At 39.6% G+C, this 15,226-nt stretch overlaps 1 protein-coding gene and 1 pseudogene across 2 annotated transcripts in view; one reads left to right on the forward strand and one right to left on the reverse strand.

Annotated features, from left to right (window-relative positions):
- The window catches only part of CD96 (CD96 molecule), a 94,929-nt gene that overhangs the window by 33,650 nt on the left and 46,053 nt on the right, over positions 1-15,226 (forward strand). For both annotated transcript variants that reach the window (XM_090262383.1, XM_090262453.1), the window contains exons 6-7: positions 6,411-6,501; positions 9,167-9,355. In XM_090262383.1, the coding sequence (XP_090118509.1) occupies positions 6,411-6,501; positions 9,167-9,355 (280 nt within the window). The remainder of the gene's footprint in view (positions 1-6,410; positions 6,502-9,166; positions 9,356-15,226) is intronic.
- Positions 1,186-4,567, reverse strand: ZBED2 (zinc finger BED-type containing 2; annotated as a pseudogene).

The following is a 15,226-nucleotide window of genomic DNA, read 5'->3' on the forward strand; positions in this document are numbered from 1 at the left end:
AAAACAGCTCTGAAAATTTAATGATGAATACTTTTCTAAAACACTGAGAACAATGGATGGATATGAAGTTAACATTTCAGAGGCAGGGAAAAAATCCCAAAACTACTGCTCGAATGGACAAATGGTTTTGTGTGTTCTGTGGAAACAAAACAAAAGCAACTTAACTCACTAAAATTGACTTTAGAATCTAAGAAAATGCTCTCTGTCCTCTCTCCCAGACAGTCATGGTCTCTTTTATCATTCTATGGTGCATTCTTTCGTGGGAGCTGTCTCTCTTATCCTGTGTTCACATTCTTCTCTATCCCTTTTTCTTTCTTTTTAACTTTTGTGCCTCTGGTCTGTATTTCTTCTATTTACCCCCATCTCTCCTTTTTTTTTACATTTGTTTTTGAGTTTAGTTTCTTTCATGTCTTCTTCACTAACCCCTTCTCCTTTAACAGAACTTAATATGAAACCAAATTACATTTTTAACTATTTATAAATAAATTTTATGTCCTCTATTCTTAATGCTTAAGTCAAGTGAGTTAAAAGTCTTTAATTCTCTGTGTGCCGATTATGCATTAATTACTGATGTGTAAGTTGTTGAAAAGACTTGTAAGTTTATAGCGATGAAGCAGCTTTAATATAAGCAGGTGGGATAACGCTGCAACAATAGGAGAGAGGGATGTATTGGAACGGTCTGAAGGTCTCAAGCTCAGACTTCTTTGTCCTTCCACTTCTGGATTCCACAGAACAAGCATTGTATCCAGGTCTCAAATCACCTCTGGCATGCATGCAAACACCTCAGTCCCAAGATACCTAAGCTCTGCTCATGGCGGGGGTCTCCTTGAGTGAGCTGGTCATGCAGGTACATTCCAGCTACCTGACTGACTTCAACTGTCAAAACCTTCACTTTACCAAAACCAAGTGCTAGGCACAAGTCCCATTATTTTCACTAATCAGTAGTGACTGGCAGGTACGTTCTGCCCCCAAACAACTTAAAGAACCATGGTAGCAAAACAACATTTATGCTTATTTAGTACATTTTAAAGTTTTGATTGGTACAGTACGAGGAACCCTGTAGATAAGCATTTGGTTAATTCAGACCTACTGAGATTAACGCATAGTATGGACTCTTTCTCTTAAAAACAAAGTCGCACTAAATTGCTTTACTATCTGTTTAAGCTGGAATTAAATGGCTTCTTGCTATGAGTCTAAAGTCAGTGTTCTCAGAATAGATTTCCCCAAGCCCTTCTTAAACAAAACAGAAGGGTGAGCTGCTACAGGCTGGCCTGTTTCCTCAGGCAGGCCTCCCTCTCAGCCCTCATCTTCCATTTCGTCTCCAGGATGGCCCTTTCCACCTCCTCCACTGCTCACTCTCTCCTTTCCACAGCCCACTCCCGCCATTCCACTGCCCTCTCTCTCCTAAGATGGACCTTTTCTCTTTGGTTGGCCTGTAAAGACAGGGCCCCTCCCTGCTCTGGGAGCTTGGCCCAGTCGCTCTCAGTGTCCATGGGGAACTGCAGCCCCTGGGCCCTTGAATCCAGGTGCTGCCCTGCCTGACTGTGGCAACTCTTCTCCAGTGCCTCTTTGTGCATGCTCTGCAGATGCTTCCACGGGGCGATGGTACCCATGTTCCCCCAGGGCCATGGCTCACCTGCCTTCTGCACAGGTGTCAAGTGGTGTATTCGTTGGGGTGGTGCCCAGCATGAGTGGGGAGTAAGTGGAAATACTCCCTTGTTGTGAGGCACGGGGGTGGGCATGGCACTCACAAAACGGCCACCCAGTTCTCCTGCCTCCTCCTCCTTTACCTGGAAGTCGCCTTTTACCTTTGTCCTGTTTCTCTCCTCTTCCTCATTTCCTGCCTCATATTGTCTCCTCTTCTACAGCTTTCCTTGAGCTAAAAGTCTCCGTTGAACCACAACTATGGCTAACTGTGTATTTGGAGTGGAACTGTGGTAATTCTTGGGGATTCACGAAAATGGTCAAAGAAAGGCTGGCCACACCTGGGTGGTGTGATGTTTTATCTTTCTGCTTCACTGGAGAGTCAGGGTGAGCCAGAGCCAAGCAAAATGGCCTCTAAGTCTCCCCTGAACATTCCCCATGTGCTCTGAATATATACCGATCAACTTTGGCTGGGCCAGAAAGTCAAAACAAATCCATGCAACAGTTACAAAGCTCTTCAATGAACTCAGTGTTCTCTACATCAACCACCACTACAGTGTTTTCGAATGTTGAAAATTTTAGGTTTTCTCCTGGCTGCTTCTACTGTCTCTGTGCTCCCGGATACCTATAAAATGTGCTTGGACGTAGGAACAGCAGCCTCGGGTGCAGGCTGTTCAGGGCACCCAGGGCTGGAGCGTCACCAGATCTCTCAGTGTAGGTAGCAGCAAGCACAGACAGATGCTGATGTGAGAGCTGTTGCAACAAGCAGTCAGAGGCTGAAAAGCCTGCCAAGGTCCAGGTAGTGAAGTTCCTAATGTGATGTCAGTTTATCCCTAGATTAGTCCTCTGGGGCTGGAATTCTAAGACATCCAAATGGCAGTCATAGCTGTTTTCAGCAGGAGGAGATGGCACACACAGAGGAGAAATAGGTGGAACATATCTCCACAGGCTCAGTGTTTCCCAGTGGTCCCAGCAAGCCGCTCAGTACACTCCACCTTCCCTGGCACCACTACCAGCAAAGCCAAAAGCTGATACGACCTTCCTGATGACAGCAGTTTACTCAAGATGTTTGACTTATTTACCTCATTTTAAAGATTTTTAAAAAAACGGAAAATTATATTACATTTTATAGGCAGCCTGACCTCTGACTGCTTACTTGAACTGTTTCTTAAGTGAATGAGAGCCTCCTTCATCAAGCTTTGCAACTCCCAACAGCTTGGAAACACCTGCCAGCCACAAGTGGGTACTTACAGGCAAGAGGGGCTCTGATCTTGTCTCTGATGACTCCGGTGCTGTGTGTGCCTTGCATTGTTATTAGCTGACTCCTGCGCCTCCAGTTCCTGTTCCCTCTTACTTTCATAAGAGCCTTGTTTCCAAGTGGGTGCGTCCCTGCCTGTGGGTTTTCTGCAATATAGACACAAATGCAAACTTTTTTTCTGCCCCCTCCAGCACTAAGAGTATGTTCACGGCAAATGCCATGTAATAAAACAGCAAATCCAGCCCCTACACATCTTAGTTCTATTTCCAAATGACCAGGTTATCTGCTTTCAAGCAAAGGAGATTTAAGAGGAAAGGGGTGAATATGAGCAAAGGAACCACACACCTCAGGGGCATCTGTGGTTTCAAATATTTTGTCCAATTGTCAGATCAAGAGTCTCAATTTGGTCTAGAAAATATAGGTGTTGCAAATACAGTAAGTAAAAAGCCAAAGATCTTGCAGGAAAGGGAAGATTAAATTTTTTTAAAAAATTCAAGAAGCATGGCAAATTGAAAAATAGATTTGGGGTTGCTTTTTATTATATTATGTAAGTAGAGTTGGAAAAGCTGAAATGCTATTGTCTCCTACTCTCAATCGGAGTAAAGGAATAATCACAACTTAAACAAAAATATATTCACTCACATTATAAATAAATTAATATACATATATACATTTATTTAAGAAGAAAAACCTTCCAAGAGAAGACAAAAACATTCTAAAGAAGGTGTACTTGGAAGAAAAAATCTTGAGTTATAGGAGAAAAGATAGAAATGGCAAAAAAAAAAATGTAAAACAGTAAAAAAGATGTAAAGACTGAAAGTAAAATTCCCAATGAAAAGAAAAGGGGTGGCGAGAGGAAGAAAGACTACAAATAGGAATGAAGTGTTGATAAAGACATAGGGAAAGATTTTTTAAGATTTCTCTTTCTAAACCAAAAAGCTAAATGTTTTCAAATGATTTTTTGCAAAGCCCTTTGGAAGTGGTTCTGTCTAAATTTAGGGAAACTAAATATGGGTTAACTGACAAATGATCACCATTTCAGGATTTCATTTGTGAAAATAAGGAAATGATCAGTTTTACAGCCATATTTGGATCCAACTTTCCTGGGTCCCCAATCTCATAGTGCTCCAACTATCCACGGGCTTCCCTCTGCTTCCAGGACAACATTCCCAGCTCACACCTGGTCTGCAAACCCACTTCATTTGTGCATCTTTGTGAATTCCCCACTACTGTCCAACAGAGACCACCTGGAAAGTCTGGGCTCATCTCTTCCCTGTCCACAAAATGCAACTCTGTTCTTTAAGTTGTTTTCAGATTTCACTCTTCTCTGAACTCCTACAAAATATCCGAATAGTTTCTGGAACTTATTACATAATTCTTTATGCTATTGCTCACTTATTCCAGGTTGACTTAGAATAATGTATTGCAGAAACCAGTGATTTTGCTTGTCTCGCAGAGGCAACAGGCACACAATGAGCGAGTGAATGATTCTACTTTAGAGCAGAGGAACATGTCTCTGTGTATGCTTGTATATGTGTGCACATAGACTTTGTGCATATTTACTCCTTTTTTTTTTTTAACTTAACATGTTTTCTTCTTACTCATTTGGGCGAAGTAGAAATTGCCAAATAAACACAGCTCTCCTTGCTCAGCAAAACCATACATGCTTGATGAGTCCTAAGATGTTTGACTTCAACTTGAACTAATTTAGTCTACAGTTTTTCAGTTTTGGAGGTACTGGGAAGAGTTTCAGAACAAAAAAAAAAAAAAAAAAAAGATATTCCTAAACAAAATCTTGGGACATAGTCTTGAGATGGTATAAAATATTTGAAATCTGAATCATTCCATAAAATCTGAATTCAGAGAATCCACAATAATTAAATCTATAAACATTGTTATTAAGTTGACAACAGAATTTTTTTCATCAAGACAGTATTGTTGCAAAATAATGGAACCCCTACTTGTTACTGATATCACCATATCATCATCTTTTGGTGGGTTAACTGAGCATCGGAGAAATGAATCATAAGGGTGTTTAAAGTTATTGACATAATAACACTTAAGTTCCTATAACTTGTATCTCCCTTCATGGACCACCTTTAGATAATCATCAATCTTTGGCATTTTATTGGATTAAATAAAATGAATTCTTTTCCCTTCACTAAATAATAATATATTTTAAGGGACCTGATTTTCCTTTTGATTTTTTAGGTCAGAAAGTGAAATAATTTCATAGATCTGCATTCCTGCCACTGCATGTAGTCCCACTGTCGAGTGAGTGGGAAAACTGGGAGCTGCACTGTTTGCTACTGACCATCTTGGATACACAACAGATAGCTTCTTCAGAAAGTCTCATTATTTCCTTGAGATTTTTATAGTGACATATTGAGAGATATTATACTACACCTTGGTACAATCTCACCAGAGAAATTTAACATGGTATGCTTAAAGTTGGCATCTCAGATCTATAGGTCCAGACTCTTTGGGGCTAATTAGTCTGTGGGGAAATTGGCACATCAAGCATAACATAGAGTTAACTGTTCTTTATTAGTTAACTAGTATAGTCATCAGTTGGAAAATATTTAACAACTAAGAACAAGAGCTGGCAATGTGTAAAATTACATATATCTCTTGATGAGAAAACAAGTAATTATAAGTGGAATTATAATTTGGCAGTATCTCAGACAAAATAAAGAGAATTCAATAAGTCTTACTGGATATTTTCACCAAGCTATTGCAGAAACCACCACCATCTCACAAAGAACGAAGTGTTGAAAACATAACCCTACCTCTAAACTTTCTACTGTTGCAACATAAACTACCTGGTTTCTATTTTTCTCTTATTTCAATACAATGTGTTTTGCCAAGAAATATTTTGGACTGGGATTGAGGTAACACAGTTCCCAATTGTACCATCAACTACATTCTGCTCCCTTTAGCCATTCTGTGCCTTTGTTTCTCCATCTGTCAAGTGGCAATAATAAGGTGTGTTCTACCTACCCTATAGTATTAAGGTAATAAAATGAAAAAATAAAGTCTGTACAAGTCAAAAGTGAGATGTTTATATTAAGGTGTTTCTGTGGTTATTGCTACAACTCGTTCTTAACATTATTTGAGGAATGGAAACAACCAAAGTGTACCAGTTAGTCTAAAAGAATATTCTTTTCTGGCCTCTGTCTGTTATAGCTTCTTCCTTCTATCCTTTCATTTCCACTTAGTACTGTTTTATTCTGCATGTGTAGAATTGTGATTTTCTTCTTTCAAAACCAAAAATTCAGATTTGCAATATTAGTATTGCCTTGAATTCTAGCCATTAACTTATAACATAAAGAGAAACTCTATAGTTCAAATTTTCATACAACCTCTTAAAGGTAAACATTGTATTGTTAAAAGTGGAGAAAATGTTTCCTGCCGGTTTGCCTCTTGTGAGGCTTTGTGTGGATATAAGAGTCATTTGTTTCTTCTGAATTTGCAAATGATTCTTTCTGTGTCCTGTCTTTACGTGCAGAGAATATTCACCTGCTCACTGAGAAATGTATTTCCTACAGCAAATCTCACATGGAGTACAGACAGAAGCTTTTCTCAAGGTGAAAGAAAAGGTAAGAAAATCATTCAATGGAAATGGGTTTGGCAAAGAAAGAAAATAAAGAACAATAAAAATTGTGGTTGCCTAAGCTTATCTTGGCATTTAAGAACAATTCTCCTTCCAAGAAAAGCATCATCTTGCCTACTAGATGTCACTTTCTGATCGCTCATCTGGCTCCTCCAAGAGGATGAGGGTAACATGTCCCAGAATGTAAGAAATCCAGTTGACTTCATCAACTTACATATAAACACTAATGTTTTATTTCACCATTAGTAAAAGCAGATCTCTTATATGAGGGCAAAAAGTTTAATTCAACATACACTTGTTAATAATTTTATTTAGTTCAATAAATTTAGTACCGCTGCTTTAAGTCAATAAACAAACGATTTCTACATTTTCTTGTAGGGACCTGGGTGGAGTGGGAGTTGGGGGAACTGGAGGAAGTACACATAAAGGACTTGGCTCTGTGACAAGAATCATGTTCACCCGGAGAATTAAAAGTTCCTGGAGCAAGAACACACATTGAAACAAGCTCAGGGGAGACTGTCCAAAGTCACATTTTTCATAGATGACAAACATGACAGCCTCTGCCAGAACAATCCCAGCCATCCCCTGCCTGGGACAACAGCTCTTTTCTTTTCTCCTGAGTCATTTTTCCTCAGAGTGCAATGTATTTTCAACAGTAACTGAATGGCATGGCTCTCACTGGACTACTTTTAATTGATAATATTAAATGTTCATGTTGATGAATGATTGTGTTAATCTACTTGATTCATTTTGAGACTGCTATTGGTTTTGTTATTAGTTCACTTTAAAAACAGTTCACTATAACAGTGATAGGATGCAATCCTGATATATCTGGTATGTATGTATATATGTATGTATGTATGTATTTATTTATTTATAGAGAGGAGAAGGGAGGGAGAAAGAGAGGAAGAAAAACATCAATGTGAGAGAGAAACATAGATCTGTTGCCTCTCACACATGCCCCAACTGGGGACCAGACTCACCACCTATGCATGTGCCCTGACTGGGAATTGAACCAGTGACCTTTTATTTTATACTACAATGCCCAACCAACTGAGCCACACGAGTCAGGGCCTGATAATATCTGTTAAATATCATTATAGATTGTTCTCTTGTTGAATAAGCCCTGATTTGATGTGCCCATTATGTTACTGAACTAAAGGGGTTAGTTTGCCTCTGTGCATCAAAGCCCAAGAAGATGCAAACAGGAGTTTGCAGCAAAGAAAAGGTTTATTTAGGAAATTGGTACCAAGCCCAGTGACACAAGTACTCTAAGACTTGTTTCTCCAATGGCCTCTAGATGATAGACTCTATAGGGGAAAAATTATTAATTGTGGTATCTAAGGGAATTGGGGTTGTGAGCTCTACTGATTTGTCAGAGTTAGAGAAGGGAGTAGCTGATGATTTCATCAGGTCCTGATGTCAACCATGGCATTGTGCAATCTGATTTCATGAGGATGTTATTGGTAGGGTTGCTCTGCTTTCATGGGTCTGGGGCTAAAACATAACTGAGGGTAAGATGTCATCTTTCGGTTGGCAGAAACTGTTCTCATGGTTAACAGACCTGAGGCTCTGTCCTTAAGACAGTTTGATGCTGACCAGAACCTAACATCCCAAGAGCTTAATGATTAAGGGAATTGATGTGCAGTATGTGCATAGGTGGATGGATCTGGTTGAAAGGAGACAAGTGATTCACAGCACTATTAGTTTGGACAAAGCTAGCATGAATTAAGGAGAAAATTATATTAAAGAAATGAGGTTCCTGTGCAGTTACAATTACACTCCCAACCATAAGGCCAGACAGTGTGGTCAGAATTCTACCAGCATACACCTACATTTAGTGCTGAGTTGGCAAGTGATAGCTTCAGAACTAGCATTTAGAACCTGTAATGTAAAGGAGCTGTGAGAGTTCAGAAAGTTATGACCTATGATGACAGATGGTTTTACATTAAATTCCTGCTGCCTTGTAAGCTATTTGGAGCTTGTACTAACAGTGGCAGTTAAATAGATCTCTATTTCTAAAGAAGACTCACAGGACCCAAAATGACAGTGGTTATCAATCTAAAGCTTATTGCAGGAAAAGGATACAATACAGCAATACCATTAACATAGGAATATGCAACACGTGTACATTTATAGCTAGGGGCCCAGTGGCGTCAGGCCTTTGTTCTTGCTCCATAAGGGGGACTTGTGGAAGGGGGAACCAGATATGGTACAAAACACCTCAGAAGCAGGAATCCCAAAATGAAGTCTCAGCTGAGGTCATTTTGTATTTTCCCGGTCATTTAGGTATATTCCTAATGTGCATCCAGACTCCACAGCAGAGTCTTCCCAGGTTCTCACCCAGGGCAGGTGTAATTCATCAATTTTGTCCCCAAACCTCCTGAACCCATGGTTACAAACAGGGCAACACTCTTAATCAACACATTTCACACCTTGACCATGGATCAATGCCAGGCAGGAGCTTAAGCATAACAGTTCTAGTTAATTACAGGCATGCTGGAACAGACCCTCACAGCCAGAAGCTGTGATATGACCTCTTTAGACTCTACATTAGCATAAACCAAACTGTCTCCAGACATGTCTTGGCATCACTGTAAGGCTCATATAGAAAATGTTAGTGACTAACCTTGTTCTTATTTGTCTTGTAGAAATATACATTTATAATGAAGAGAGAAAAGACCAAAGTGGGTTTTTGAGCATGAAGTCTGTTTTCTCATTGGTGTATGGCAATATACCAACCCAGTCCAACAATCTGACCATCTGGTGTGTGGCTCTGATTCCAATGCCTGGAAATGAAGTGTGGAATATCTCATCCAAAAAGATCACTTTTTCCTTGGGTGAGTTGTCTAATTAATAAGGTCAACATGAGGTGGCCAAGACTGCCTTAAGATTAGAATATGTCTAATTGGAACACATAGAATACTCATTATTTCCATGATATTTTAATCTTGGAAAACTTTCACTACACTACTTAAAATTATTAAATTTCAAAGGAGCAAACATTTCTTTACAAATGGGACATTATGAAAAGAATTTCTTCAAATAAAAAGTAGTTAATTCTTGTTTTCAAGAATTTCAGGTGAATACAACATTTTTTTCAAATTCCATTAATAATAACTCCCAACTGGCATTTTTGTTTCTCTGCCATATAATGAAAATTAACACTAATATATTAATGATCAAGAGAGCTAATCATTTAGGATTTTTAAAAATCTTAAAATTCCTTCTGAATCACCAAAAACATTCAATTATTTGTAGCATAATGGGTACACCATGTATGAGATATAAATACTTTACAGATAGGGACTATGTCTTAATGGTTTTATTTTCCCTAGTTTGAAGCACAGAATCTGACACATAGGAGACTGCTTTTCCTGAAAATTAATATGTAGTATCATTCTATTTATTACTACATTTGATTAACCAGATCGAACAGTGGAGATTTTACTACATAAAAGATGTGAGCAAATGTTTTAACAAACACTATGACAACAGACTGCCTATAAAAAATAGAAATTTGTACTTCCGGCCAAGATGGAGGCCTAGACAGACATGCTGCATCTCCCTCCACAATTAAGAAAGAATACAACTACCTCAAAATTAGAGAAAACCAGAAGTTCCAGAAAATCAAGCTGCACAGAAGTCCAACAAACAGGTATTAAGAACAAATACTCATCCAGACAGGTAGAAAGGGCTGAGTCAGGGCAGAGAGGATGTGGTGTGGTGGGGGCAGCAGTAGGGGTAGCAGCAGACCAGCAGAAAGCATGGTCACAAGTTTTAAAAAGTCAGGAGGGACACCTGGGGAGCACTCCCAGCTCCTGACCAGACAGATGGCGCGGCTCAGAGTCCCAGCACCAGGAAAAATAAAGCCTCATTGCTTCCGACTGTGTGAGTTGGGACGGATGAAGAAACAGCCAGTCTCTCTCTCAGTAGAGTCCACTTGTTTAAAGGGCCCCCACGGTCCGAGAACAGCCAGAGACCCACCCACTCTGTGAATGATGGCCAGAGCAACAGCTGGAGGGGTGCCAGTCCCATACAGCAGTGGGAGAAGCACCTGGAAAAAGGGTGAGTGCTGAGCAAGTGGCACTGTTTCCTCTCAGACCCCTCCCCCATATACAGTGCCACAACATGGTGAAACGGATTGCCCATACTGATAAATACCTAAGGCTCCGCCCCTTACAATGTAACAAATGCAATGGCTCTACCTAAGACACAAAGGCAAACAAAAATAGGAGCCTGTCAAGATGAAGATACAGAGAGGTATGGCCCAAAAGAGGAAATGGGTCAAGGTTCCAGTGGGAAAACTAACCAACCAGGAGATAGCCAACCTCACTGATGAGGAGATAGCCAACCTAACAGATGAGGAGATAGTCAACCTAACAGATGCAGAATTCAAAACACTGGTGATAAAGATGCTCACAGGTTAGACAGATATGCTTCAGGATGGCAAATGCATAAGGGAAGAAGTGAAGGCTATGCTAAATGAAATGAAGGAAAATCCACACAAAACCAATGGTGAAGGGAAGGAAACCAGGGTTCAAATCAATGATTTGGAACATAAGGAAGAAGTAAATAGTCAACCAGTACAGAATGAGGAAACAAGAATTGAAAAAAAATGAGGAGAGGCTTAGGAACCTCTGGGACAACTATAAACGTGCCAACATCCAAATCATAGGGGTGCGAGGAGGAGAAGAGGAAGAGCAAGAAACTGAAACTTATTTGAAAAATAATAAAGGAAGATTTCCCAAATTTGGCAAAGGAAAGAGACATACAAGTCCAGGAAGCACAGAGAATCCCAAACAAGCTAGACCCAAAAAAGACCACACCAAGACACATCATAATTAAAATGCCAAAGGTTAAAGAGAAAGAGAGAATCTTAAAAGCGGTAAGAGAAAAGCAGAGAGTTACCTACAAAGGGGTGCCTATAAGACTCTCAGCTGATTTCTCAAAAGAAACTTTGCAGGCAAGAAGGGGCTTCCAAGAAGTATTCAATATGATGAAAAGCAAGGACCTACAACCAAGATTACTCTATCTAGCAAAGCTATCATTTAGAATGGAAGGGCAGATAAAGTGCTTTCCAGACAAGGTAAAGCTAAAGAAGTTCATCATCACCAAGCCATTATATAAAATGTCAAAAGGACTTACTTAAGAAAAGAAGGTCAAAATTATGAACATTAAAATGACAACAAACTTACAACTATCAACACCTGAGTCTAAAAATTAAAAACAAAATCCAACTAAGCAAACCATAATAGGAGCAGAATCTTAGGTATGGGGATGATTTGGAGGGTTATCAGCTGGGAGGGACAAGGGGGAGAAATGGGGAAATGGTGCAGGGATAAGATGCATAATCGATTGGTACAAAATAGACATGGGGAAGTTAAGAATAATATAGGAAATGGTGAAGCAAAAGAACTTCTATGCACAGCCCATGGATATGAACTAAGGGGGCAGGGATTGCTGGACGGAAGGGGGATACTGAGCAGAAGGGAGCAAAGGGAAAAAAAATTGGGACTACTGTAACAACATAATCGATAAAATGTACTTTAAAAAATAGAAATTTGTAATGATAACTGTCAAATATATATATATAATAGTAAAGTAATACGTATAAAACTTAAACAAATTTGCAAGCCATTAATAAACTCTGCAAGACTATTAACATATTTTACCACCTTCATATTTTCAGAGATATTGTAGTCTACAGCATACGCATAAAAGAAAAATTTATGAGGTAAAGAGTTTTTCTTTGTTGAAAGGCCATAGTCTGCATCTTGGGTCCTTCCCAGCCTTGTCATAAATGCAGGCAGCTGGTTCATGGGGTCATTAGATGGAGAAAGGTATATGGATGGCTTCAGAAACAAGTGCAAATCTAAGACTGGGCCAGTAGCCCCATCACTGTAACCCTCTCTATGTATGTATATATATACAAATTGTCCTATAAACTTAAGAGTTAATTATTCAGAAATGGACATAGGCTTACAATGAAACATCCATATTCAACTTTGCCTAATTCCTTAAAAAATAAATACACCTTCTTTTCTGCAGTGTGAGCCACACTCTTGGAACAGCAAAGGTAACTGCTTCTCACATAGGTTTGCCAGTAGCTTTGGCAGAACCAAATGACATGAACTAAAGACCAAACAACCTCAAAGTCCAAAGAGAACCCTATTTTCATCATAAAAAGAACTATGTTTTTAAAACCATTATTTTATTATTTTAAAACTGTGCTTGTCCTTTCCCTCTTGTTGACAGCGGGGGGGCAGCCTCTCACTGGCTCTCAACTTTGGGAGTTTTAAGGAGATGCAGTGATGGCAGAAACCCCAGGCACAGGTAATGTCTCTGCTGGCTCTGAGAAGATCCAAGATGACTGAGGAGTAAGTGGAATCTAAACTAACCTCCTCCCAGGATGAATCTGGAGTTACAACTAAATTGTGGAGAAATCATCTGGAATAACCAACTAAAAAGTAGCTGGAGAGAAGCCTTATAACCACTGTCAGACAGAAGAAACCACTTCACCACAACATGATTGGTTGATTAGATTAACAGCTAAAGGAGACAGCCACAGACTGTGGATCACTGTTAGTCTCAAAGAAGCTGCCTAGGGCCAGACTGGGACACTGTCTGACTTCACCAGGGGAAGATCCAGAAAGAGAAGACAGTGCACATTTACAGCAGCATGCCAGACATGGTGGGTGGAGTGACTCTCAGTCAGCCAGCAGGAGGAAAGGACCCACGAGAGAATGACCTCCAAAAAACCAAAACCCAATTACAATCAGAGGGCCCACATAAAGGGCATAAAGAGCATCCCAAGAGCATCAAGTTCAGGAGGTTAAAGAGACTGCACCACTGTATCCCACAGGTCTCCTACCACAGAAGATCACACTACAAAGAAAGAGTCAAAGCAGACAACCTGAGAAGGAGAAACAAACAAGAAGAGTCAGCTGAAATGGAGAGACAAAGAAACAACCCTCAATCAAAAGGAAAAGAGGAATCCTCAGAAAGAGTACTAAATGAAATAGAGGCAAGAAAACTACCAGACATTGAGTTCAAAATGATGGTTAGAAGTATGCTCAGTGAGCTCAGTGGGAACTACAAAGAATTCCAGGAAATCTACAGGAAACTTATTGCAATCTACATCAGCATGAAAAAGGACATAGAAACTATCAATAAGAGCCAGGAGGGTTAGGGTTGGGGCCTAGTCAAGGACCTAGCACGAATGACCCATGGACATGGACAATAGGGTGGGGATTAAAAGTGGGGGGGTGGGGAGTAATGGGGGGAAATAGGACAACTGTAATAGAAAAATGATTTTATATATATATATGCATATGAAAAAAAGGAGCCAGGGGAAAATGACAAATACAATATCTGAAATGAAGAACATAGTAAAAGGAATTAAAAGTAGGGTAGATGAAGCAGAGGATCGAATCACTGAGCTGGAGGACAAAATAGAAATAAAATCCCAGACAGAGCAACAAAACAAAAAAGGACTGAAAAAGAACAAAGAGGGTTTAAGAGAGCTCCAGGACAAGATGAAAGGGAATAATATCTGCATCACAGAGATACAAGAAGGAGAAGAAGAGGAGCAAGGGATAGAAAACCTGTTTGAAAAAGTAATGACAGAAAACTTCCCTAACTTGAGAGAAAAAGTCACGCAAGTCCAGGAAGCACAGAGGGTCTCAATCAAGATTAATCCAAACAGGCCCACTCCAAGGCAAATCATAATTAAAATGGCAAAACTCAAAGACAAAGAGAGAATCCTAAAAACAGCAAGACAGAAACAGCTAATAACATACAAGAGAGCCCTAATAAGGCTATCGGCTGATTTCTCAACAGAAACACTACAAGCCAGAAGGCAATGGCAAGAAATATTCCAAGTAATGAAAAACAAAGGCCTACAACCAAGACTAGTCTACCCAGCAAGAATCTTATTCAAAATGGAAGGTGAAATAAGGAGTTTCCAAGACAAAAGAAGGCTAAAAGAATACATCTCCACCAAGCCCCATTGCAAGAGGTGCTAAAGGGTCTGCTTTAAGAAGATGAAGAAACAGAAAAATAGAGGAACACAGATACAAAGGGCAAAAATGACAATGAATAAGCACCTATCAATAATAACTTTAAATGTAAATGGAAAAAAAAAAAGAAATGTAAATGGATTAAATGCTCCAGTCAAAAGACATAGGGTAGCTGAATGAATAAGAAAACATGGCCCCAATATATGCTGTCTACCAGAGACCCACTTGAGAACAAAAGAGCTACACAGACTGAAAGTGAAGGGATGAAAAAAATATTCCAAGCAAACAGACATGAAAAAAAGCTGGGTGGCATACTTATATTAGACAAAATAGATTTAAATTAAAGGCCATAAAAAGAGACAAAAAAGGGCACTACATAATACTTAAGGGAATAATCCATCAAGAAGATATAGGCCCTCGCTGCTGTGGCTCAGTGGATTGAGCATCGGCCTGCGAGCCAAGTGTCACTCGTTCGATTCCCAGTAAGGGCACATGACTAGGTTGCACGTCAGGTCCCCAGTTGGGGGCGCGAGTGAGAGGCAACCACACAGTGATGTTTCTCTCTCTCTCTTTCTTCTCTCCCCTCTCTATAAAAATAAAATAAATAAACAAATAAATAAATAAAATTATTTTTAAAAATCTAACCCTTGTAAACATATATACACCCAACATAGGAGTACCAAATATATA

The sequence above is a fragment of the Furipterus horrens genome, unplaced genomic scaffold, assembly GCF_987537825.1.
Source record: "Furipterus horrens unplaced genomic scaffold, mFurHor1.1.pri manual_scaffold_1, whole genome shotgun sequence".
NCBI lineage: Eukaryota > Metazoa > Chordata > Mammalia > Chiroptera > Furipteridae > Furipterus > Furipterus horrens.